We start from the raw sequence: 27,171 nt of genomic DNA on the forward strand, positions 1-27,171 counted from the left end.
CAAAGGAGGGTTTAGCCCAGGCAAGGGAAACTTGTGACCCTCCAGATGTTGTGGGACTACAACTCCCATCTTTCCTGATCATTGGACATGCTGGCTGCTGGGGCCATACATTCCCTGTGCCTGGTTACAGCAATATTCTCTAGTGACTAGTCGGACCACTGGTTCATTAAGCTCAGTATTTAGACTTAGTATAAGTATTTAGTATTTAGTACTTAGACTTTCAAAAAGCGTTTGACAAGGTACCTCACCAAAGGCTTCTGAGGAAGCTTAGCAGTCATGGAATAAGAGGAGAGGTCCTCTTGTGGATAAGGAATTGGTTAAGAAGCAGAAAGCAGAGAGTAGGAATAAACGGACAGTTCTCCCAATGGAGGGCTGTAGAAAGTGGAGTCCCTCAAGGATCGGTATTGGGACCTGTACTTTTCAACTTGTTCATTAATGACCTAGAATTAGGAGTGAGCAGTGAAGTGGCCAAGTTTGCTGACGACACTAAATTGTTCAGGGTTGTTAAAACAAAAAGGGATTGCGAAGAGCTCCAAAAAGACCTCTCCAAACTGAGTGAATGGGTGGACTTCCGGGAAGGGTGACTTAGCCTGTGCCTGCTTTTGAGACGGGCTCCTGCCTCAAAAGAAGCTTATTCAGATATATCAGTCAGTTTTTTCTTTTTTTTTTGACTGATTAAACTTCTCCCGGGTAGGGAGAAACGAAGAGATTAACCTCAAAGCCTATTTTTGTTGGGACGACCAGATCTCATTAATTTATGGGACGAGGTCCAGCCGACGAAGGTGGGACGGATTTTCAACAGCAAGCTCTATCTGTTAAAGCGAACGTTCATCTTATCTTCTAAGAGAGAACGCACTAACAGGCAAGCACCCTTCTTTCTATATTTTTCTTTTACTTGACTTAAATTGTTGCTGTTTAAAAGAGATTTGCCAGATTGATCGGTTTTTGACATCTCACTGGGGAGCCATAACTTCTCTCTGCTACGCACTAATTAATAGCTTATCTCTGTTTTTGTTGCAAAAAGCTGTCCTGGATTTGCATTCTAAAGATATACACAGAAGAGGGATTTCTATTCCAGATTTTTATTTTGAAGAATATTATACTGTCTGAGACTACTCTCTTTTTGGTCTATTTTATTTTGACGAATCTGTTTCTTGACGACTGCCATTAATTGTTTCGATCCTGGGAACTGCATTTTGTTTACTTAACTATGGAGAGATAAGGCTGTCTGCTCTGTTTATACTGTGATGTCACCAAGTTTGGAGTATTAACCCAATTGTTGCTGAAATAAGAAGTGGTTTTCCTATATTTTTCTTTTAAAATGGCAATTAAGAAAGTGGCTGAGAATCTGGAAATAACTATGTTTCAGAAAATAATGGATGAGATTGAGATAACGAAACAAAACCTGCGACAGGGTTGTAAGGAGCTGAAAATTGAATTGAGTAAAATGACGCAGGAGATTAAAGATATAGGGGTCCCTGTGAGAGAGGTGACCCTGGAAGGGGTCCCTGTGAGAGAGGAGACCCCGGAGATTGGAACAAACGTGGAACAGGAAAAAGATTTGGAGTCTATGGACTTTAGAAATAAAATCTATTGTTTGGAGACACAGGAGATTAAAGACATAGGGGTCCTTGTGAGAGAGGAGACCCTGGAGACTGGAACAGGGGTCCCTGTGAGAGAGGAGACCCTGGAGACTGGAACAGGGGTCCCTGTGAGAGAGGAGACCCCGGAGATTGGAACAAACGTGGAACAGGAAAAAGATTTGGAGTCTATGGACTTTAGAAATAAAATCTATTGTTTGGAACTCAATGTTATCTCTGAAGAAATTAATGAAGATTCTAGAGATAAAGTTATCAATGGCATGGATAATCTTCTGGACTGGAATGATGTGATGGAGCCCAATATAGAGAAAATTTATGGAATTAACTGCAGCCATGTAACAATGGAAAAACTTTCAAGAGATGACCCAGTGTATTTTGAAAAAAAGAACAGAGATATGATTTTACAGCAGTATTTCAGCAACCTATTCAGAATGGATGGCAAGAAAATATTTGGGATAGAGGTAATTCCCATCAGACTCTTACTATATGACTATGGCTTTGACAGCAAGATTATTATGGAATACTGATAATGGAAGATTGGATACTGAAATTACTGGACTTAACAAGACTACTGAAGATGGAAGATGGAAAATGGAACTAATAGGGATAATAGAACAATGGCTACTGAAATTACTGAACCTAACAGATTCTGATGTGATGGATTAATTGAAATGTTTATTTTGACTATGGTTATGACAATAAGATTATCATAATTAGTAATGAGATGGATTAATTGATATGCTTATCTGGAAAAAAAAAATGATAGATATATTTCTTAAAGAATTGAAACCTCTCTTTGACTTTTTGTGGAAAGAATAAAGTAATGTTTATGAGATTTGATGATTAAGTAAGATAACTATTGGAGGAAAGTGATTTTATAATATGACTTAAGAGACAGGATTGTTATATATTATAGACTTATAACTGATCTGATCTTTGACAAATGGGAAGTCAATATTTTACTCTTTATTTTTTATTTTTATTTTTATTTTTATTTATTTTTTTTTTGTTTAACTATTTTTGATTTTGTTTTTTGTCTTTGAATGTTTTATGATTTCGTCTTGTATGTTTTATGAAAATTTGAATAAAAATTATTGAAAAAAAAAAAACAAACTGAGTGAATGGGTGGAAAAATGGCAAATGCAATTCAATATAAACAAGTGTAAAATTATGCATATTGGAGCAAAAAATCTGAATTTCACATATACGCTCATGGGGTCTGAACTGGCGGTGAACTGGTTCTTAGTATTGCCAACACTGGCTGGCAGCAACTCTCCAGGGTCTCAGAAGAGGACTTTTCTTCAGTCCTATGTAGGGATGCCAGGAATTGCACCTGGGGCCTTCTGTGTGCAAAGCAGATGCTCTATCACTAAGCTAAGCACCCCACACACAACATTTTGCCCCTGTGTGGCCCATCCCTCAGCCTGCTTCTGTGCAGTTTATTCTTTAGCCCAGCTGGATCTCTACACATGTGAGGTGCAGCCCGGCTACATACTGAGCAAGGACCCACTTTCCTAGCCCACCGTTTGCAGAGGGGTGTGTGAGGGTGAGGTCAGCAGCGCCTCTACAGCTTGAGGATGAGACATCCAGCCCTCAACCAATCCACCTGCCTCCTCGTCTTCATCATTACTTCCCATGAAGGACTCTTTGATCGAAGAGATGTCACTCACTGGGCATTCCTTCGGAGGTTTCTCTGGATGAACATGACCGCTTCTCTGTGGAAACAGAATCCAAGTCAGAAATGGACGGGATCATTTAGTCCCACCCTCTGAAGCAGTGGGTGGAGCAATGGATGCGACTCTCACATTTCTACAGATTTATACACACACACGTCCATCCAGGCAAACAAGAGGCATCATCACAGTTCAAGAACACATTCCAGCCAGGCAAAGTATTCAAGGAGGGGTTGGAGTAGAATTGATGAGGGGCATGGCTGGAGGAGGGGCATGGTCTAGGACTTCCTTCTTTAATCTTTGGTCATTAGACGTTGCTCAACTAGAATTCCCACCATCCCTGACCATTGCCTATGCTGCCTGGGGATGACTGCAATTGGAGTCCAGCAATGACATCTGGGGACACCTGGGTCCAAGGGAGTCTCCAGGGCTGCAAGGAGCAGGCTGCATTTGGTTGCCAGGCCTGAAGCACCCCTGCATCTGGTGTAGGGTGGGCTAGATGACCTTTAGGTAGCTTTCTGACAATATCTAAAATGCTATGTATAAGGGAAGGGGCTTGTGGGTGGGTACCAGCTGCCACTGCTGCCAGGACATTTGAGCCGCTGCCATGTTTCCTGTAAAATCCTCCCACATATCAATCCTCCCGTCCCATGATTCAGCAAATGCATTTGGCTTTTACTTACTGATGTAGAAGATGATCCCAGCAGCCACCAGCAGGAGGGCAGCCATGGCCCCCAAGACGCCCCCCACAATGGGCCCCACTAAGGATGGAATGGAAAAAGGAACAAAATGTGTGAAGAGAAGCCGAAAGCAATCTCTCTCTCTGCCCACCCCCCCAGTCATAGGAAAGAATTTATGTGTGTCTGAAAGCGGGGGGGGAGGGGAGGGAGAAGCTAGAGTGTTAATTGGGCCGGGATTTGATGCAATTCCCTCCCCAAAGGAGACACACCAGAGCCCAACATTACAGGCTTTTAAAAAAATAAGTCCTCAGTTGCTGTTTTTTAAAACCATAGTGACTCTAGCAGCCCAGTCCAATGCATGTCTACTCAGAAGTAAGTCCCACAGAGTTCAATGGGAATTACTCTCAGATTAAATGTATCCAGGACTCTAGTCTTTTCCCCCCAGCTAACCAGTCTTAATAGTTTTACTGTATGTTGAATTTTCCAAAAAAACCCGGCCTGCTGATTTTGCAGTTTACATACTGACACACATGCTCTTGCCTACATTTTTAATAAGGCAGGCAGCTTTAATAATATGTGGAAAAGCCGGAGGCTCAGTTAGAGTCGTCCCCCTAACCCTCCCAGGCTAACCTTATGCACTCCTCAGGAGCATCTCATCCCTCTCCCTTGTACCTGCCTTAAGAACAAAGGAAGATGCCTGATACAGGGTCAGACCCTTGGTCTGTCTAGCTCAGCACAGTCCACACTGACCGGCAGAGGCTCTGCAGGGTTTCCCCCATCCTACCTGGCGATGCTGAGGACTGAGCCAGGAGCCTTTTGCATGCGAGGCAGACGCTCTACAGGGATTTGCCCACCCTTAGATAGCTTTGGCGTGAAGTTCAACATTCACATCCACCAACCCACCCTCCGCCATCACTAGCTTTCCGACTAGGGTTGCCAGGTCCCTGGCATGAGACTGGGCCTGGCAACCAAGAGGTCTTCCGTATCCTTAAAAGCTGTGCAGGGGGAACGGAGAATTCCACCTTGTGGTTTTTCCCATTACAGAGTTGCAAGAACACCTGCACTTGGCTGACTTTCTCTTCTCCTCAAGATACAGGATCAGTCTCAGGCCCTGATCCTGGCAACCCTATTTCCAACCCACCCACCCCAGCCCATGCAATTCCTCACCAGACTCTTCCCAGACCACAATCAGAGGCTCCAGAAGGCTTGCATGTTCCACGTGGCACCGGTAGCGGTCCCTGTCCTTGGAGTCAATCTCAATGCTGATGCAGATGCGGTAGGTCCCGTCTGAGTTGCGCATGATGCTCCCACAGTCTTTCTCCTGCTGCAATACTTCCCCATCCTTCCGCCAGGTAATGTTGATCTCCTTGGGGTAGAAGCCATTCGCACTGCAAACGAGGGTTTCCAAGCTGCCGCTGACTGCCTGGCGTACCACCTTCACCATGGGGGGGCTCTGCAGAAATGGCAGCATTGACAGGGCTTGAATGAGGGAACAAACTCCCCCAAAAGACCCCTAATGAATCAACAAGTCCCCTCGATTTCCCCACCTCCACTTCCATTTTCATCAATGCTGCCTTCCCTGGAACCTTCTTAAAACAATAGCCAAGGGGGCTGTCATAGAAGCTGTGTGTGTGTGGGGGGGTCCATGTCGCCTTTATCTTCTGAGTCCTGCTGCAAGACCTCCATCCCAAAGAGATAGAGTCTAACCCTCCTCATGAGTGGCTCCTGATGGCTCTTTGACCTGGTTCCGTGGCAAGCTTCTTCTGCCTGTTCCTCTGCTGGCGTTGAAGGGTGCGCTTGCTGAGAAGCCAGGATTCTGCTGAACCATGACATTGCCCCAGACATCAGGCAAGTTTTTAAGCAGTTACTGAGCCTGTTCCACTTGGCTGGAAAAAACCCTTGGCCGTTGTACACAGACTGTAAGGAAAGGGTGAGGGATTGGATTCCGCTGGCGGGCTGGATCCTTAACTCCCGCCCCCTGGGTGGGTGACAAAGACATTAGGTGATTCATGTTTGCATAGTGCTGCAAACCCTCTTCTGTCCCAGCTGCATCTCTAGCAATCCATACATGATGTCATATATCATGTCAGGTGCAGGGCAGGTGGGCTTGGCTGGGCCAAAATAGCTTCATGGGCCAAAAGGGGATGCCAAGTGGGCCTAGTGAGGCCAGAGGCCGCAAGTTCCTCACTGCTAGACTAAAGGACCACATGGTATCCTGCCAGTCAAGGAAGGGCAGAAGAAGATCTCTGTTCCTGCAAAGACTGATGACGCAGGGGGGGTGCAGCTGCCTGTTTGGGGTCTTGGCTTTTCAACAGCTGAAAGATGCCTCCATCCGCACAGACGCTCTCAGGTGTTATGGTCAGCAGAGAGAGATCTCTTGGTAGTTCTCCCATCCTTGGAAATGTGTGGCATGGCGGTCCAGGAGAGGGCTTTCTCTGTGGCAACAACCCCGAATAAACTGAAGAACTCCCTCCCCACGGAGACGCACCTGGCACCTTCATTGCACAGCTTCTGCCCATATGCCAAGACCCACCTCTTTACCTTGGCCTTGGACAGTTCAGGCGTGTTGTTTTGTGGGACCCCCATGCCTTGTGCTGAAGCTATACTGTTCTGAACGTTTTTCCTTGTTTTTATAAGTGTATGGCCTTGTTAACTTTTTAAACATAAGTATATAATTATATGAAATGTTTTAAAGTGCTGTTAGTGTTTTTGTTTGCCGTCCTGGGTTTCTTCTGTGGGAAAGGGCGGGATAGAAATAAATAAATAAATAAATAAATAAATAAATTTTATTGCAACCCACTTTGGGCAGTTATGGTGAAGCCTGAAATGCTGGCTCTTCCCCTCCCCAGTTTCTCACCCGTCTCCTCCCAGGCCACGTCCAGAGGCTCCATCAGGCTGGCGTGTTCCACGTGGCACCGGTAGCGTTTCCTGTCCTGGGGGTCAATCCTGATGCTGAGCCAGGTGTGGTAGGTTCCGTCTGAATTTGGGAGAATGCCCCCGGAGAAGGTCTCCCGCTCCCAGGCCTCCCCATCTTTCCTCCAAGTAGCATTCATCTTCTTGGGGTAGAATCCATAAGCCCGACAAATGAGACTTTCCAAGCCATCATTGCCCATCTTACGTGCCACCTTCATGGCTGGGGTTACTGTGGAAACAGCACAGGGGTGGCTGGCAGAGTGCTGGCAAAATGAGTGGGGTAGGCCCCAGAAAATACAGATATCCTTCCCCTAAGATCCCTACCGCAACCCCATAAGGCTTGGGCTTCCAATGGCCACATCCTGTTCCAAACCGGGTTCTGTGGAACCCTGCAATAAAGTTGGGGGGGGGATAAGAAAAAGCTTTCCTATTGAGCAGTGGAGGCTGGTGGCTTTGTGTCAGTGGGGCAGTGGATTTCCTAGAGGTGTCCAAGGTGCTGAAAGGTTTCAGCACCTTGGATAGCTTGGGGGGGGAAACCAGAGTGGATTTCATTGCCCCGCTGACATGAAGCCACCAGCTATTGGGATAACACTGGCTTGTTCTTCCCACCAGGAGCCTGACGATCCCAAAAGAAAAAAACAAACACAGCTGAGAAACTGGGGGACCAGGTTGGCAAAGGCTGCCTTAAGATGTATTTAAAGATGCTTGAGGAATTCAATCCTTGTGAATCATGACAAGAGACGACAGACGCCACTGCCGTCTAAGCGGTATCTAAGTGGTGTAGCTGAAACACTACTTGGCAGGATGTTGGTAGGATGGAGTAAGTCCCCGCCTTTATTCATCTAAAATATTTCTATCTTTGTCAGTCCCTGTCCCCCAACGTCAGGCTAGTCTTCATTTCTTTTGTGGAAACCAGTGACACTTGCAATACTTTAGCCAGTGTGTTTAAATATAGATTAAGGGGCCCATCTCTGGAAGGGGCACTCTACTGTTGTAGAGTCGCTTCACTGGCTCACCAGAGCTAAGGTGATCACAGTGTACAACATCACCTCCCCTGGGGCAATCCATTTGACTATATTGACATCTTTTAACTAGATGTTGTTGTACACCGCCCAGAGAGCTTCGGCTATGGGGCAGTATACAAATGCAATCAATCAATCAATCAATCAATGCTACTAGCCTCCTGCTTTGCCTGTACAGGAACTGAAACCTTTTTAAAAATAACATTATAGGCAATACTGGAGCGAAGCATCTCCCAGGCTCTTGTAGCTAGCAGCCTGCCAACCCCTGCATAATATGGAGTTTGGCTGATCAGTCTAGGATTAATGCAAGAGAGGAGATTATGGAGCAATTGCCCTCCCCAGCCTTACCTTTCCTCTCCAGAGCCTCCTTCCCATCATTCAGGTACATCTGTAGCCATCTAGTGCAGCCGAGGCCCAGGTCTCGGAATTTCCTAATCCAAATGTAATAGTGGAATACGCCAGTAACTCTCTTAGTATGAACCCCATCATAAGCACTCAATTGATGTGAACTCTCATGTCCATTGTCACTGAGTTCGCAGCCATATATGGCCTGGAAGGTGTGAAATCCTGAGAGAGAAAAGTAAGGGCATCAGAGCCAGAGCAAGCTCAGCTATCCCCTCCCCACACACTGTTTCGGCTTCCGTGGTTTCTTGCTCTCCATGGCTTTGTTCAGATGACTCTAAATCATGGTGCTGACAGCTCCCCTGGCAGGAAACAAGGTCGGGCTGGGGCAGGTACTCTTGGTGCTGAAATGAGGCCGGAGAGCTTGGCTCTCCCCTCACAGTGCTGTGCTAAAGCAGAAACATGGAGCAGGAGGCAGGCTTGATCAGGAACCAGAAGGAGAGTGGAGAGAAGCAGGAGAGCGAGAGAAGGAGAAAGAGAGGAATAGTTGGGACGCATGTCGTCTTGCTCAGAATGAATAGCTGAGGGAAACAGATATGAGGGTGGCACTCTCTAAAGTAGCATCCAAAGAATGCTGAGAGGAGAAAATGGATTTGAGGCATGGAGCCCTTGTACTTGTTCAGGGTTACATCCTACAGATCAGAGCTTGGAAAAGTTACTTTTTTGAACTACAGCTCCCATCAGCCCCAGCTAGCATGGCCACTGGATTGGGCTGATGGGAGTTGTAGTTCAAAAAAGTAACTTTTCCAAGCTCTGCACATAACACCTACATCTTTTCAGGATTCAGCTTCAATTTATTGCCCCACATCCAGCTGATTGCTGCCTCAAAGCGCCTCAACAATCTCTCCTGATCCAGATGGAACAGAGAGAAAGAGCTGGGTGTCATCTGTATCCTGATGATATCTCACTGCAAATCTTGTGACGACAGCTCCCAGCAGCTTCATACGGATGTTAAATAGCATGGGGAAAAAGATGGACTAATCCAAGCTGTATGTAAAGTAATTCTAGTTATTTTCCTGTAGTTAAATGTCTCCCCATGTATCAGCTGTAGTTCAATATCTGGAGACCAACCAAGATGGGTGAGGCCAATATATATGATCCTATCTTTTCCCCCTCTCACAAGAAAGGGGCTTTGGAGAGCTTCCAGCTCCCTCCTTGGGATCTGGCTAGCCAGTTACACAATGCCAGAAAAAAAGAGCAGAAAAGAAGACACAAGCATTGCATAAAATATGCATCTTATATGAGTAGATGTAATTCTTTCTAAATTTGCTATAATTTAAATCAGGGACAGGGAACGTGTGGCCTTCCAGATGTTGTTAGACTAGAACTCCCATCACCCCTAACCATTAACTATGCTGTCTGGGGCTGATGGGAACTGTAGTTCAGCAACCTCTGAAGAGCCACAGATCAGTCGCCCAAATTCAAATAGAGAAACCATAAATCTCAGCCTAGAGGGGAAGACCAAGTGACCCGTGTGTCTGCGCAGGCTGCTGTCCAGGTGCTAAGAGTGGATGGGCAACTCCAAGGCCCCTCCCGCTCTCCCTTCCTGTGATTCGTTATCTTGAAAATCACACTTGGACGGAGAACCCTTCAAGCAGAGGATTCTCTTCTATAAAGTAGGACATGTGACCACTGTACTTGGGGTGGAAATTGGCCTCCCTCTCCAGCAGAGCTTGCCTTTACTTTTGCATCAGCTCTTAGTCCTACCCCACAAAACAGACAGATAGATACACACACACACACTTCACACAGCCATCACACCGCTCTCTGGCTCTAGCCAGAGTAAGGGAGGGAGCGTGGGCTTTAACTCTGCAAAGTGGAAAAAAAGTCTTTCCTTTCTGCCACAGCATCCGCTTGCCTCTCCTGCTCCAGAGAGGGAGGAATACGGCATGAAGGTTGCCAGCTCCTGAGTCAGCCTTTACAGCTATACCTTCAGCAGCAGGCCCTCTGCTAAAGGTGCAGAAGCAGCCCAGGCAGGTTCTCTGGAGTCCAGCCAGTTGGCAACACTAATGGGGTGGGGGATGTGTGCCACTCTTGGCCTTTACTCACCTGTGCTCCAGTTGTAGCGTTGACACTTCTGTACGTGGATCAGGGCGCTTTTGTCCAATTTTCTTGCCACCCAGGTATATTTATCCCAGTAGTTTTGGTTCAGGCTCTGATTCGTCCAGGGTGCTAAAGGCAGCATCCGTTGTGTGTCACTGCCGTAGCGTTTGATGGGCAGGTCGTCCACATAGCCCTCCATGACGTAGCGGGGCAGCTTGGGGCTGGGCTCCGATACCCAGGTGTAGAAATAGAGTAGGGAGTGTGAGGAGGAGCTGCCTGCAAGGGAGAGGGGCAGAGTTAGCTGAGGACATCCAAAACCATCTCAAAGCCTGCTTCTCCACCTCCTCGGTGAAGGCAGAAAGAGGGTCCTTTGCTCTGCCTCTTAGAGAGGGTACCTGGGCGAAGGGGTGGGGAAAGGCTTCTAGGACAGAGGTTCCCAAAATGTGGTCCCTGGGCCACCAGTGGTCTGCAAGCTTCACTCAGGGGGTCCACCGCATGTCCACATTCAACATTCATATTGATTTTTAGTTGTACTTTTATTGCTCCTTTTATTTCTTCTAGTACATTTTATCGTGTTACAAAACACGATATATAAGAAATAATATAAGAAGCAATATAAGAAATAAGAGAAGCAACAAAAAAATCATTAAAAATCATATCCACGTGTACAGTATATTTGCTGCAACCGAAAGAAAAATCATTCAGTAGTCTGTGAGCCATTTTCAAGTGGACTGGAGGGGGGAAGGAGTTTGAGAAAGATACTGTTCTAGAAGGTGGAACATTGGAAGCGATCTTATTCAGAGTCAAACCATGGATCCATCTAGCTCAGTATTGTCTACACTGACTGGCAGCAGCTCTCCAGAGCTTCAGTGAAGGAGTCTTGCCAGCCCTGCCTGGAGATTGAACCTGGGGGCCTTCGGCATGCAAAGCAGATTCATGCCATGGGAGCAGGGCTGATATAAGGATCATGGATGGAGGAAAGATGTAAGGAATGGAGTTGGAGGGAAAGAGGGGGGCTGGCAAAAAGTGGACTGGAATAGAATCACGGGGTAGGGAAGTAGGATCCAGGGTCAGAAAGGAGAAAGAAACAGTGGGGGTTGAATTTAGGGTTGTTGGAGGGGGGGCAGGGAGAGGAAGAGATGTGGGCTCTAAATTAGGACGGAGGGGGAAACAATCTGCTTGTGGGGTTCGGAGCGTCAGAGAGATGAGATGACCCAGAAATCATGGAGGAGAGGAGAGTCTCTCATAGTTTGATGGGGGAGGAGATATTGTTACTATTGTCTCTTATTCCTCTGTGTTGACAGCACCTGGGAGATAGGTTAGGAATTGCCCCTTAATTGCCCCTACAAGTCAGACCCTCAGCAGGAAGTGGTCTGAAAAGAGGAAGGGAGTTGTTAAAAAGGTCCCCTACATACAAACAACAGCTGAGTTTTCAGCTAGAGAATCACAGAGCTGCGCAGATGCTTCATGGATTGTTTCATGTCATTTGATTTATTGCTTGTAACTGACTCTCTCTCTCTCTCTCTCTCTCTCTCTCTCTCTCTCACACACACACACACACACACACACACACCACCCCCACCCCTCAATATGCCCAAGCATTTGAACTCGGTATCAACACGATCAGGAAAGGGGGAGTATGCAGGGGAAACTCAGACCGGAACAAATAAGGATGGAGTGCCAGAAAAAGGTGGTGTAGGGGTTTGGATGTCAGACTGGGACCTGGGTTCAAATCCGCATTCAGCCATGAAGCTAACTGGGTGAACTTAGGGCAGTCAGCTTCTCTTATTCAGCCTAACTTACCTCGCAGGATTGTAGTAATAGGAAGAGGGAGAACCATGTACACCAGCTTCCTTGGAGGAAAGGTGGGGGTGATGATGTTGATAATTAATGATAATAATATTTTTAAATGAAGGAGTTCCATCAAATCAGTTCAACCAGATTCACTACAAAAACAGCACACCATTACTGGATAAATATGTAACCTGCTTTCACTCCTCTTAAAAAGGCACTAATGCTTTGCTGGAAGTGTGTGCCAAGGTGCTGCTCAGGGCAGAGAAGCAAAGAGGTCCCTGCCCAGACCTCTTACAAAACATACAATCCTGGGAACCAGGACTTGCAAGGGGTTCCAGCTCTACTCTGGGCAGGAAACCTTAAAATCTAACCCTTTCATGCCAAGAGATGCCCATTGCACAATGATGCTGCCTGCCAATTCTGCACTCACGCTTTGCTCCCCACTCCCCACCCCTTGGGGGCTTTTGCCCCTGGAAGTACTCACCAGGAGAGCCCCCCAGCAGAAAGGCAGCAGCCCCAAAGAGCAAGAAATGCCGCCGGAACAAACCCATCTGGATCCACAGGCTTCCACTGGCTCTTCTCACTGCAAAAGTTAAGGATTAGGCATGGGGAAAAAATATTCTGCCAATAGGAAAAAAATATGCTGTTGGTGCTGTCAACAGTTGCTGGGCAGATTTCTCTTGGAGGGGGCGACTGGAAGTTTAAGGCGAAAGAGGAAGGAAATTTGTTCCAGGCCAGACAGATGGAAATCTGCCTCTGGTTAAGTGTCATTTTTCTGACATTGCAGCCAAAAGACCACATGCATAAGAAGACTCTGTCAGACATAAAATTTTAAGATAAATTGTACATAAATGAGAAAAACACATAAACACAACAATTATCTGAAGTAAGCCCCATTGAGTTCAATACGATTTACTCTCAGGTAAGTGGAACAGGATTGCAGCCTGAGCTATGACTCATACTGGGAGGAAACAATTTTTCTCAAAGCATTGTGCAGCAATAAAAACAATCAATAGAAATTCTATTGTAAAGCATTAAATATGACCATGCTTCTTCTTCATCATCATCATCATCAGAAAGTCAATACAAAGCAATCTACCCCCACAGAACTATAACTCAGTGAATGATCAACAATTTGGAAGAGCATCTCTGCAGCCCAGTTCACATCAGCCACTAAAGCACGGGTGGCCCTTCAGAGGTCTGTGCTCTGCAACTCCTGTCATCCCTGGCCATCGGCGGTGCTGGGTCTATCTAATCTCTTGGATTGAATTCCATAAGTGTGGGGCTACCACCAAGCAGGCCCTTTCTCCAAGGAATGAGGTTTTGTTACCAGAGTGTGAAAAGGTGATAATTTGAGCTGGGGACTCAGTCCCAAGGAGTTTATTTGGAAGCCTGGATTCAGTTCTAGAGAAGCTGGCATGATTAAGCAAAGAGGGTGTCAGACAGTCTGAGTTCAGGCAGCATCACTTCTCACCACCACAGAGCAAATTCCTCAACCCCCCACCGTTCTGGGATTAGGGGACCATGTTTCCAAGTTAAGATGAAGTGGCTGTTTTCAAGTTAGGAGGAAGTCTCTGCTTCCAGAATTCTGACTCAGATGTCAACAATAACAGTTTTCACAACTGTGGGGACATTCTGAACTATGACAAAGTTTGGCTGTGTACTCACCAAAGTGTTAATGTGGATGTGAATAGCTCCAATTTGATTTTTCTCAATATACTTTTATGTACATTCATCCACACACAAGCACTTCCAACTGAACTATATATCAATGTTTCCCTGCCCACACTAGTGGGCAGTGCTTGATGGGATGTATATTTGCAGTTGCTCCCATCACTCAGTTAATATTTCTCCATCCTCCCTGAGCTCTGGAAAACTGAAGTCCATTCTGGTCTTTCCCTCTGTAGTTGGCCAATTTTTAAAAAATATATATATTTAAGGTACAAGTCTTCTGATGTACCAGACTTGCACAAAACAGGAGGTTAAAAAATTCTCCCCCAAAAGTGTGTGTTGCACGCAGTCCTCCAGCAGCTCCCCTAGGGAATATGGCCCTCAGGCTGAAAAGGGTTCCCAACCTACTCTAAAGCCACCACACGAGGGAGATCAGGGCAAACCTCCTGTCACCACGTCAAGGGCAGAGCGGCTGGGGTGAGACTGCCAGGAAGCCGTTGCTGCTGCTCTTAGCAAGCATTGGCTGCCTCTCCCACCAGGGCCACGACTGCCCTGCCACCTCTGGGGAGAGCTCTGTAGCCCCCTGACTACCTACATCACTATAGCTATGTGCCTCACTGTTGCTGATCTGACTGCAGGTGAGACAGGCAGAGTTGGCAGAGAGGAAGGTGGGTAATTACAACCTCTGTCATAGAACTTCAATATGCCGGTGATAATGTTGTCTCCGCACATTCAGAGGAAGATCTTCAAACTATCCTAAATGTCTCTGTGGAAGCATATGAAAAGGTTGGCCTCTCGCTTAACATCAAAAAAACCAAAGTGCTTCATCAGCAAGTGCAAACCAATCCCTCTGTAGCACCATCAATCCAGCTTAATGGTGCAACGCTGGAGAATGTCGATCATTTTTCTTATCTTGGCAGCCATCTCTCTGTAAAAGCTGGCATCGATGCTGAAATTCAGCATCGTCTGAGCTCTGCGAGTGCCGCATTCTACTGAATGAAGCGTAGAGTGTTCGAGGATTGGAATATTCGCAGGGAGACCAAAATGCTTATTTACAAAGCCATTGTATTACCGACCTTACTGTACGCCTGTGAAACATGGACCATCTATAAATGTCACTCCCAACTTCTTGAAAGATTCCACCAATGCTGCCTATGGAAAATTCTGCAAATTACTTGGGAAGATAGGTGGACTAATGTTAGTGTATTGGAAGAAGCAAAGACCACCAGTGTTGAAATAATGATCCTCCAACATCAACTTCGCTGGACCGGCCACGTTGTTCGAATGCCTGATCACCGTCTTCCAAAGCAGCTACTTTTACTCCCAACTTAAGGATGGAAAACGGAATATCGGTGGACAGCAAAAGAGGTTTAAAGATGTTCTCAAAGCTAATCTAAAAAAATGTAACATAAGGTTTGAGAACTGGGAAGCCTTGACCCCTGATCATCCCAATTGGAGGTCAGCTATTATCAAAGGTGCTATGGACTTTGAAGAAACACGAATACAGGGCGAACGGGACAAACGAGCTAAGCGGAAGGCACGTCAAGCAAATCCTCATCGTGACCATCTTCCATCTGGAAACCTATGTCCTCACTGTGGGAGGCTGCATGGATCCAGAATTGGCCTCCACAGTCACTTACGGACCCACTCTTAAAGACCTTACCCTGGAAGACAATCTTACTCAGCCCCGAGTAATTGCCAAAGAATGAATCTCAGGTATAGAGCACCTGCTTGGTATGCAGAAGGTTCCACATTCACTCCCCAGCATCTCCAAGGAGGGCTGGGAATGTTTCCTGCCTGAATGCTGAAAAGCTGCTGCCAGCCAGTGTAGACAATACTGACCTAGATGTGGTCTGACTCAGTGTAAGGCAGTTTCCTAGTTTCCCATGTGCACTGGCAGGGCAGCTGGAGAGAGACTGTCTGCAGGATGAGGCCAGCCCAGAATGCTGTCCCCACTACCACTTGCTTGCTTTCTTTTCCCTTTAGAACAGTATATAGGGGAACCAGCCCCTCAGACCTACTTTTTATTTTTAAAATTTTGGTATTTGTACTTCTTTAATTTTTACATTTTAGAGTCCCTGTAACTCCTTGCCACAGTAACAGAGCTCCTCAATGTGACCCTTTCCTGCTGACACCAGTTCCGTTAGATGATGATTTGTTGCTTTTCAGAGTGTGTGTCCCAGCACGACTTACAATGCAGAAGACATTTAAAGTCTCTAGCAGTCTCTAACATGGTGAGAAGTTTGAGAGTATTGAAGACACTGAGAGTAATGCCATCAGGAGTCTACACCAAGAGGCTAGACTCCTAGCAGGGGCACCCAAGGCGGAATGGTCAAAGCTGAGACATCAGACTAAGATGCATCCAAACTCAGAGGAAGGCAATGGTAAACCGCCTCTGATTACCTCTTACCACAAAAACCCTATGAACAGAGTATCCAAAATGCAACACAAGATAGTGCTGGAAGATGAGACCCCCAGGTCAGAAGGCACCCACCAAGCTACTGGGGAAGAACAAAGGACAAGTACGAGTAGCGCTGTGACTAATGACACAGGTGGGTCAAAGCCGAAAGAAAGCCCAGAGGCTGATGCGCAAGGAGAGTCCGGAGTTGTACAACGCACACAATAGGAACATGGAATATGAGAAGCATGAACCAGGGAAAGTTAGGAATTGTCAAGCAAGAAATGGAACGCATCGTCATTACAATACTTGGTGTGAGTGAACTAAAATGGATGGGAATGGGACATTTTCAATCAGGCACAGACAAAATATTTTGTGCAGGAAATGAGAAATTAAGAAGAAATGGGGTTGTTTTAATAGAGAGAAGTGATGTAGCAAAAACAATTAAGAGCTATGACGCAACCACCATCCAAGTTTATGCCCCAATTGCAAATGCAGAAGAAGAGGAATTGGAAAGATTTTACACAGAAGTACAGGAAGAAATTGATCACACACCAAAACAAGATGTTTTCATGATAATCATGGGGGATTGGAACGCAAAGGTAGGGAACAGAGAAGAACTAGGAATTGTGGGGAAATGGGGCTTAGGAGATAGAAATGAAGCCGGAGAAAGGCCTATTGAATTCTGTGAAGCCAATAATTTGTTTCTTGCAAACACATATTTTGAGCAACTGAAAAGACCACTGTACACTTGGATATCACCAAATGGTAAATATAGGAATCAAATTGATTATATGATTGGTAGCAGAAGATGGAGAAGTTCCATACTTTCTGCGAAAACAAGACCAGGAGCAGAATGCAGTACAGATCATGATCTGGTAATATCCAAAATCAGAGTAAAGCTAAAGAAGAAGAACAAAGCAATCATAATGCCAAAATACAATTTAAATAACATCCTAGAAGAAGGATGACAGATTTATTCACAGAGGAACCGTATGATGAAGAACCAGAAATTTTAGAATGTGAGGTGAAAGCTACGCTTACAATACTTGGAAGAAACAAATCGCCAGGAACAGATGGCATACCAATAGAGTTGCTACAAGCTACTGAGACTGAATCTGTCGAAATTTTGACAAAAATTCATCAACAAATATGGAAAAGACAACAATGGCCCACAGAGTGGAAGCTTTCAATATATATCCCAATTCCAAAGAAAGGGGATCCCATGGAATGCAGTAATTTATTTATTATTATTATTATTTGATTTATATCCCACCCTTCCTCTCAGCAGGAGCCCAGGGCGGCAAACAAAAGTGCCAAAAACAACATCATAAAATTATCGTAATTATCAAACTATTGCCTTAATATACCATGCAGTAAAGGAATGCTCAAAATTCAACAACAAAGGCTCTTACCATATATGGAGTGAGAAATGCCAGAAGTCCAAGCTGGATTTAGGAAGTGAATGGAACAGACTAAGGAATTTCAGAAGGAAATCACCCAGTGCTTTACAGATTATAGCAAAGCCTTTGACTGTGTAGATCATGAAAAATTACGGAATGCTTTAAAAGAAATGGGGGTGCCACAGCATCTGATTGTCCTGATGCGCAACCTATACTCTGGACAAGAGGCTACTGTAAGGACAGAATATGGAGAAAACGATTGTTTCCCAATTGGAAAGGGTGTGAGACAGGGGTGTATTTTATCATCTATTCATTTAATCTATATGCAGAACATATCATACAGAAAGCAGGACTGGACCAAGATGAAGGAGGAGCTGAGGAAGGAGCTGAGGAAGGTCCGGTTAGGAATAAACCTCCCCCCTCGGATAAGGACCAAAGAAAGGATGAAATTGTAAAAGGGGTAGGCCTAGAAGTAGGCATTGTGAGAGTAGGGGCACAGGATATAAATTCAGAAGGGCAAAATTACCACAAGCCAAACCACAAGTGCCAAAGACACTTGAAGAGAGACACTACTTACAAGTGCCTGTACGCTAATGCTAGGAGCTTCCGAACCAAGATGGGAGAACTGAAGTGCTTGGTCTTAGAGGAGAGCATTGATATAGTGAGCATAACAGAGACCTGGTGGAATGGAGAAAACCAGTGGGATACGGTTATCCCTGGATATAAACTATATAAGAAGGACAGGGAAGGACGTATTTGTGGCGGAGTCGCTCTATACGTGAAAGAAGGCATTGAATCCAGCAAGCCTGAAACCCCAAAAGAGGCGGACTCCTCCACAGAATTGTTGTGGGTGGTGATACCATGCCCCAGGAGGGATTTAATTCTGGGAACGATCTATCGTCCCCCTGATCAAAATGCTCAGGGAGACCTTGAGATGAGATATGAAATTGAGGAAGCATCCAAACTAGGAAATGTGGTAGTAATGGGTGACTTCAACTACCCAGACATAGACTGGCCGCATATGTGTTCCAGTCATGACAAAGAAGCAAAATTTCTAGATATTCTAAATGACTATTCCCTAGACCAGTTGGTCATGGAACCGACCAGAGGGACGGCAACCCTGGACTTAGTCCTCAGTGGGGACCGGGACCTGGTGCGAGATGTAAGTGTTGTTGAACCGATTGGGAGCAGTGACCATAGTGCTATTAAATTAAACATACATGTAAATGGCCAATTGCCAAGAAAATCCAACACGGTCACATTTGACTTCAAGAGAGGAAACGTCACAAAAATGAGGGGATTGGTAAAAAGAAAGCTGAAAAACAAAGTCCAGAGGGTCACATCACTCGAAAATGCTTGGAAGTTGTTTAAAAACACTCTATTAGAAGCTCAACTGGAGTGCATACCGCAGATCAGAAAAGGTACCGCCAGGGCCAAGAAGATGCCAGCATGGTTAACGAGCAAAGTCAAGGAAGGTCTTAGAGGCAAAAAGTCTTCCATCAGAAAATGGAAGTCTTGTCCCAGTGAAGAAAATGAAAAAGAACACAAACTCTGGCAAAAGAAATGCAAGAAGACAATAAGGGATGCTAAAAAAGAATTTGAGGAGCACATTGCTAAGAACATAAAAACCAACAACAAAAAATTCTATAAATACGTTCAAAGCAGGAGACCATCTAGGGAGGCTATTGGACCCTTGGATGATAAGGGAGTCAAAGGTGTACTAAAGAACGATAAGGAGATTGCAGAGAAGCTAAATGAATTCTTTGCATCTGTCTTCACAGTGGAAGATACAGGGCAGATCTCTGAACCTGAACTAACATTTGCAGGAAGGGATTCTGAGGAACTGAGACAAATAGTGGTAACGAGAGAGGAAGTTCTAGGCTTAATGGACAATATAAAAACTGATAAATCACCAGGCCCGGATGGCATCCACCCGAGAGTTTTCAAAGAACTCAAATGTGAAATTGCTGATCTGCTAACTAAAATATGTAACTTGTCCCTCGGGTCCTCCTCCGTGCCTGAGGACTGGAAAGTGGCAAATGTAACGCCAATCTTCAAAAAGGGATCCAGAGGGGATCCCGGAAATTACAGGCCAGTTAGCTTAACTTCTGTCCCTGGAAAACTGGTAGAAAGTATTATTAAAGCTAGATTAACTAAGCACATAGAAGAACAAGCTTTGCTGAAGCAGAGCCAGCATGGCTTCTGCAAGGGAAAGTCCTGTCTCAGTAACCTATTAGAATTCTTTGAGAGTGTCAACAAGCATATAGATAGAGGTGATCCAGTGGACATAGTGTACTTAGACTTTCAAAAAGCGTTTGACAAGGTACCTCACCAAAGACTTCTGAGGAAGCTTAGCAGTCATGGAATAAGAGGAGAGGTCCTCTTGTGGATAAGGCATTGGTTAAGAAGCAGAAAGCAGAGAGTAGGAATAAATGGACAGTTCTCCCAATGGAGGGCTGTAGAAAGTGGAGTCCCTCAAGGATCGATATTGGGACCTGTACTTTTCAACTTGTTCATTAATGACCTAGAGTTAGGAGTGAGCAGTGAAGTGGCCAAGTTTACTGACGACACTAAATTGTTCAGGGTTGTTAAAACAAAAAGGGATTGCGAAGAGCTCCAGAAAGACCTCTCCAAACTGAGTGAATGGGCGGAAAAATGGCAAATGCAATTCAATATAAACAAGTGTAAAATTATGCATATTGGAGCAAAAAATCTGAATTTCACATATACGCTCATGGGGTCTGAACTGGTGGTGACCGACCAGGAGAGAGACCTCGGGGTTGTAGTGGACAGCACAATGAAAATGTCGACCCAGTGTGCGGCAGCTGTGAAAAAGGCAAATTCCATGCTAGCGATAATTAGGAAAGGTATTGAAAATAAAACAGCCGATATCATAATGCCGTTGTATAAATCTATGGTGCGGCCGCATTTGGAATACTGTGTACAGTTCTGGTCGCCTCATCTCAAAAAGGATATTATAGAGTTGGAAAAGGTTGAGAAGAGGGCAACCAGAATGATCAAGGGGATGGAGCGACTCCCTTACGAGGAAAGGTTGCAGCATTTGGGGCTTTTTAGTTTAGAGAAAAGGCGGGTCAGAGGAGACATGATAGAAGTGTATAAAATTATGCATGGCATTGAGAAAGTGGATAGAGAAAAGTCTTCTCCCTCTCTCATAATACTAGAACTCGTGGACATTCAAAGAAGCTGAATGATGGAAGATTCAGGACAGACAAAAGGAAGTACTTCTTTACTCAGCGCATAGTTAAACTATGGAATTTGCTCCCACAAGATGCAGTAATGGCCACCAGCTTGGATGGCTTTAAAAGATTAGACAAATTCATGGAGGACCGGGCTATCAATGGCTACTAGCCGTGATGGCTGTGCTGTGCCACCCTAGTCAGAGGCAGCATGCTTCTGAAAACCAGTTGCCGGAAGCCTCAGGAGGGGAGAGTGTTCTTGCACTCGGGTCCTGCTTGCGGGCTTCCCCCAGGCACCTGGTTGGCCACTGTGAGAACAGGATGCTGGACTAGATGGGCCACTGGCCTGATCCAGCAGGCTCTTCTTATGTTCTTATGAGGTGTGAAAATTGGAGGGAAAAATATCAATAATTTAATATATGCAGACGATACCATACTACTAGCAGAAACCAGTAATGATTTGAAACGAATGCTGATGAAAGTTAAAGAGGAAAGCGCAAAAGCAGGACTACAGCTGAATGTCAAAAAGACTAAAGTAATGACAACAGAAGATTTATGTAACTTTAAAGTTGACAAAGAGGACATTGAACTTGTCAAGGATTATCAATACCTCGGCACAGGCATTAACCAAAATGAAGACAATAGTCAAGAAATCAGAAGAAGGTTAGGACTGGGGAGGGCAGGTATGAGAGAACTAGAAAAGGTCCTCAAATGGAAAGGTGTATCATTGAACGCTAAAGTCAGGATCATTCAGACCATGGTATTCCTGATCTCTATGTATGGATGTGAATGTTGGACAGTGAAAAAGGCAGATAAGAGAAAAATCAACTCATTTGAAATGTGGTTTTGGAGGAGAGCTACGAATAAAAAAGACAGATAGAAAAAGACCAATAATTGGGTGTTAGAACAAATTAAACTTGAACTATCACTATAAGCTAAAATGATGAAACTGAGGTTATACAGAACCATCTCTGTCACTTGAGGCTCAGGTAGGCTCGGTGGCACGGAGTGCCTTCTACCAACTTCGGTTGGTGGCCCAACTACGTCCCTATCTGGACAGGGATAACCTGGCTTCAGTTGTCCATGCTCTAGTAACCTTCAAATTAGATTACTGCAATGCACTCTACGTGGGGCAGCCTTTGAAGACGGTTCGGAAACTGTAGCTTGTGCAAAATGCAGCTGCCAGATTGGTAACAGGGACCAGACGGTCCGAACATATAAAACCGATTCTGGCCCTCTTACATTGGCTGCCTGTATGTTTCCAAGCTCGATTCAAGGTGCTGGTTTTGACCTATAAAGCCTTACACGGCTTGGGACCACAATACCTGATGGAACACCTCTTCTGATACAAACCCACCCATACACTACGTTCAAGATCAAAGGCCCTCCTCCGGGTGCCTACTCCGAGGGAAGCTCGTAGGATGGCAACAAGGGAGAAAGTCTTCTCAGTGGTGGCCCCCAAGTTATGGAATTATTTTTATGATGAGGTGTGCCTAGCGCCAACACTGTTATCTTTTCGGCACCAGGTCAAGACTTTCCTCTTCTCCCAGGCATTTTAGCATGTGTTTTAAATTGTTTTAAATTTTAAATTGTCTTTTAAATTGTTTTTAAAATATGTGTTTTTAAACTGTATATTTGTTTTAATGTGTTTAGTTGCTGTAAACCACCCAGAGAGCTTCGGCTATGGGGCGGTATACAAGTTAAATAAATAAATAAATAATACTTTGGACACATCATGAGAAGACATGATTCACTAGAAAAAGCAGTAATGGTGGGGAAAACAGCAGGGAGTAGAAAAAGAGGAAGGCCAAACAAGAGATGCATTGATTCCATAAAGGAAGCCACAGACCTGAACTTACAAGATCTGAACAGGGTGGTTTATAATAGATGCTCTTGGAGGTCGCCGATTTCATAGGATCACCATACATAGTAATTGACTTGAAGGCACATCACAGACACAAGAAATAGAAAAAGCATAAAAAATTACGCAGAAGTTTATATAGCTACCTGTTTTCAGTCCTTATTTCCTTTTTACTAAGCCAGCGTTTGCCAACCTGGTGCCCTCCAGATGTTTTGGAATATAACTCCCAACTATGCCTGCTGGGGCTGATGGAGTTGTAGTCCAAAACATCTGAAGGGCACCGGGCTGGCGAAGGTTGGACTAAGCTAAGGAAAACTGTAAGGAAAGAGAAAAACATGAAAATGGAGTAACTAAATATCCACCTAGAAGCAAAATGCAGGTAACATTTCATATAATGAAACTAGATGTCCTTGCAGGAACTATTTTTATCCCTCTTTCTTGTGTCTGACAAACATTTCAACATTCTCGGTTCAACTATTTAGAAAGCTGATTCATCTCTTTCCCGAGGACCTCTGCAATTGCTCTCCATCAACTCTCTCTTAAAATCTGGCCATTCTCACAAACACTACATGCATTCTGCACTAGGAAAGGGTTCCCCCCCCCCGATAACTAGTCTTCAACTGAGTCTTACTCAGAGTAGACCCATTGAAATTAATGCACTTAAGTTAGTCATGCTTATTAGCTTCAGTGGGTCTATTCTGAGTAGGTCTAGCATTTCATGCCACCCTTTATTTTGAACAATGCAGGTAAGAGCAACGCAATAGAATGATTAGAGAAAACGTTTTGAGAAACCAGCTCAGCGGGAGATAAAGAACAGTGGTGTAGTTGTCTAGGGTCTCAGGGGGTCTTAGACCCCTTACCTTTTTGGAAGCCAGGTCCCAGCAGGGCCCCTATATTTCCAAAAGCCTATGAGCCAATCAGTATGAAAGGGGAGTGTGCCACCTGCTGAGAAGAATCTTCCAACATGATTCCTTGTTGTTTCCTGCTGATTGGAACCAACCAGAGTGAAAGGAGGAGAGTCAGCCACTGAGAAGATTCTTCTCAATAGCTAATACACTGATTAGCTCCTAGGCACGTCTGGGAGAAGACATGAATAAAGATACAGAAGCAGAAAGCAGTATTCAAACCTGACCAGATTATAACCTTAGAAGGTTGTATGATCTTAGAAAGGGGCATTGCTGTGAAATGGCATGGCTGTGACTATCATAAAAGGACCTTGCACTTCTAAGTTTGCCACCATACAAAAAAGGCATAATAGGTAGCAAATCTGTTGCGCATGTATCATCTCAACAATCCTTACAACTGTGGTTGGATAGGCCACTGTTGTTATTACCATCCTGCATAGAAATAAGAGATGCTACAGAAGACAGCAATGAATTCCTGGCTGAGACAATGCAGAATTCCTACAATCGGATCTGCAACAAAAGGTTGCAGGATGAAATGCTCCCTGTTAAGAATTCAAGCCACTCCACTCCATTAACACTCCTACTCAGTATTCCATGGCCACTGAGCATGTTCAGCACTCTTTGGGCTGTTTTGGGGGTCCCCCCCTTTACGGTTCCCCTCTACATATATGCTGTGCTTGTGCAAATCCTTGGGGTTCCCTCATCGTCTTCTGTGGTGGGTTGTGCTGTTCTGGATTGGCACTCACAGCCTGAACATTGGAGATGATTTCACAGATCGTCAAACTACACTGTATCACCCATAACTTAAAGAACACGCAAACAAATATGACAATGTTTATATGAAGACATATACGTGACAAGGAATAAATGCAATGAAAAAAGACCAAACTAATGAGATTGAAACATTAACAAGATGTCCTGAAAGTGTACCGTATTGTATCTGAAATGGTTAGCATTTGGTGGAGGATCATACACTGAGAGCCACATCAGTTGAGGTGCTCAGCTGCATGTAGATTATTCCCCAGCTTTGACAGTTACCTCCAAATCCTAAGCAAGGGAAATGGGGGGGGAGGAACTGTTTTTCATCCTTCATTTAGAACAGGGTGGCTAGCCTTTGGGGGGGGGCAAAGGCTGCATTCAGTCTTGGCCCACCCTCCAGGGGCCATATGCTGCAGTGGGTGTGGGCAAAAGTGGCCACCCCACACTCTCACATGCAGATCACCTGAAGCGTCACCCCCTCTCCCCTTATCATATGATTGCTCTGATGATTAAAGCAGAGCAATCAGTTTGCATCCGTCTGGTGGTGGGCTCAACTCCATCCACCCCAGAATTGTGTCTGCTTTATATATTCTTTCTCTTTTTGCTGTCCTCACCAATACCAGTGAGGTCTTGAGGGGAAGGGGGCAGAACACCTTGCTTGAGAGGGGGGGACAGATGAGTCTACTTTAACCAAGAGGCTACCCACCCTGATACAGGAGGAGAAAAAGCACAAGGGTCTTAACCTGGGGAGTAAGCCCTAGTGAACACACTCGGGCATACATCCTATATGTTTAACGCACATACCTTCCTGCAACAAATCCTGGGAATTGTAGTTTGTTAAGGGTGCTGGGAAGTGTAGTTCTGTGCGGGGTAAGCTGCAGTTCCTATAATTCTTTGTGGGGAAATAATGCGCTCTATGCAGCCTGAGTAAACATGCATAGAATCCAACCTTAAAACATTAGTATTCCCGTGTGTGAAGTTTCTCCCTACATTTTGTAGTTGTTATGTGCCTTCAAGTCGACTACGACTTATGGCGACCCTATGAATCAGCAATCTCCATCTGTCATGAACCACCCTGTTCAGATCTTGTAAGTTCGGGTCTGTGGCTTCCTTGATGGAATCAATGCATCTTTTGTTTGGCCTTCCTCTTTTTCTACTCCCTGCTGTTTTTCCCAGCATTATGGTCTCTTCCAGTGAATCATGTCTTCCCATTATGTGCCCGAAGTATGATAACCTCAGTTTCATCATTTTAGCTTCTAGTGACAGTTCTGGTTTAATTTGTTCTAACACCCAATTATTTGTCTTTTTCGCAGTCCATGGTATGTGCAAAGCTCTCCTCCAACACCACATTTCAAATGAGTTGATTTTTCTCTTATCCACTTTTTTCACTGTCCAACTTTCACATCCATACATAGAGATCGGGAATACCATGGGCTGAATGAAATGAAACACTCTGCACAATATTCCTGCTGCAAGATGAGGGGAATTTGGGCCAATTAAAGGAGCTGAGATGGTGGAAGATATGTGTGTTGCTTTTCCCATATAAAGGGCTGGGGTGTGTAGGTCCCCCTTCAGCAGGTAAAGCAACCTATGGGGTAAAGGTGTTGAACCCTCCCCCACACTTGGCACTGAAAATGAGCTTTGATAAGGCATGAACTTCCTTGGTCTGGCTGGGGTCATAATGACAAGTGAGGAGGTGTGTGGGACAGTCAGTGTGCTCTGTGCCAGTGGCCGTCAGGATTTGGACTTGCAGGCATCTCTAGGAGATACTCAGCAGCAATAAACCATGAGAACTAGCGCTGCAAATCTAAGCTGACTTGTTCAGTGGGACTTCCTTGTGGATAAGCGCGGTTAGGATTATTTTTCTGAGAATAGTTCTTACAGAACGTCCGAGTAAAGCAGGGGAAGACTGAGCTGCAAATGTGATTTTATGTTGCGGGGAGGGGAACTTCTCCTATTCCTCCATTTGCAGCATTTTGTTTTGTATGTTTTGCTGCGGTTCTCCCTTCCTCTTTCCCCTCCTCACTTCTGCATCTCCTTTCTCTGTTCTCCCTTTTTTGAAACCGCTCACTTCTCTGACCCCATTTTCTCTTGAAATGTGGTGCTGGAGGAGAGCTTTGCGCATACCATGGACTGCAAAAAAGACCAATAATTAGGTGTTAGAACAAATTAAACCAGAACTGTCACTAGAAGCTAAAATGATGAAACTGAGGTTATCATACTTTGGATACATCATGGGAAGACCTGATTTACTAGAAAAGGCCATAATGCTGGGAAAAACAGAAGGGAGTAGAAAAAGAGGAAGGCCAAACAAGAGATGGATCAATTCCATAAAGGAAGCCACAGACCTGAAATTACAGATCTGAACAGGGTGGTTCATGACAGATGCTCTTGGAGGTCACTGATTCATAGGGTCGCCATAAGTCATAGTCGACTTGGAGGCACATAACAACAACAACAAAATCTACCCCTTTCCTTCTTTCTGGCCTATCAGTTCAGTATTAACAACAGTCAATATTGCTTGGCAGAGATGCTCCTGCGCCTCAGGCAGGAGACATTCCCAGGCGTACCTGGAGATGCCAGGGATTGAACCTGGGGCCTTCTGGTGCAAAGCAGATGCTCTACTGCTGAGCTATGCTCAAGTAAGATTCCAGTCCTCATGGCACTGTATGAAGAGCTGTTTAAATAGGGATAAAGGAAGCTACCTTATACCGAGCCAGACTCTCAGGCCATCTAGTTCAGTACTGTCAACACTGGCAGGCAGCAGCTCCTCAGAGTTTCAAGCAGGGGACATTCCCAGCCTTCTGCATGCCCGGCAATTGCTCCAGCCAGAGGGGTGTAGTCATCCA

General features: G+C 45.0%; 1 protein-coding gene across 1 annotated transcript; it reads right to left on the reverse strand.

Moving 5' to 3' along the window:
• Nucleotides 1–5,080: 5,080 nt before the first annotated feature.
• Nucleotides 5,081–12,679, reverse strand: LOC133378955 (major histocompatibility complex class I-related gene protein-like). Its single transcript, XM_061613567.1, has 5 exons — nucleotides 12,613–12,679; nucleotides 10,341–10,610; nucleotides 8,238–8,456; nucleotides 6,812–7,096; nucleotides 5,081–5,433 (listed from the first exon to the last, which is right to left on the reverse strand). The coding sequence occupies exons 1-5, from the start codon at nucleotides 12,677–12,679 to the stop codon at nucleotides 5,081–5,083; spliced, it is 1,194 nt and encodes a 397-aa protein (XP_061469551.1).
• Between the last annotated feature and the right edge of the window lie 14,492 nt (nucleotides 12,680–27,171).

This window comes from Rhineura floridana, chromosome 3 (assembly GCF_030035675.1).
Source record: "Rhineura floridana isolate rRhiFlo1 chromosome 3, rRhiFlo1.hap2, whole genome shotgun sequence".
Classification (NCBI taxonomy): Eukaryota; Metazoa; Chordata; class Lepidosauria; order Squamata; family Rhineuridae; genus Rhineura; species Rhineura floridana.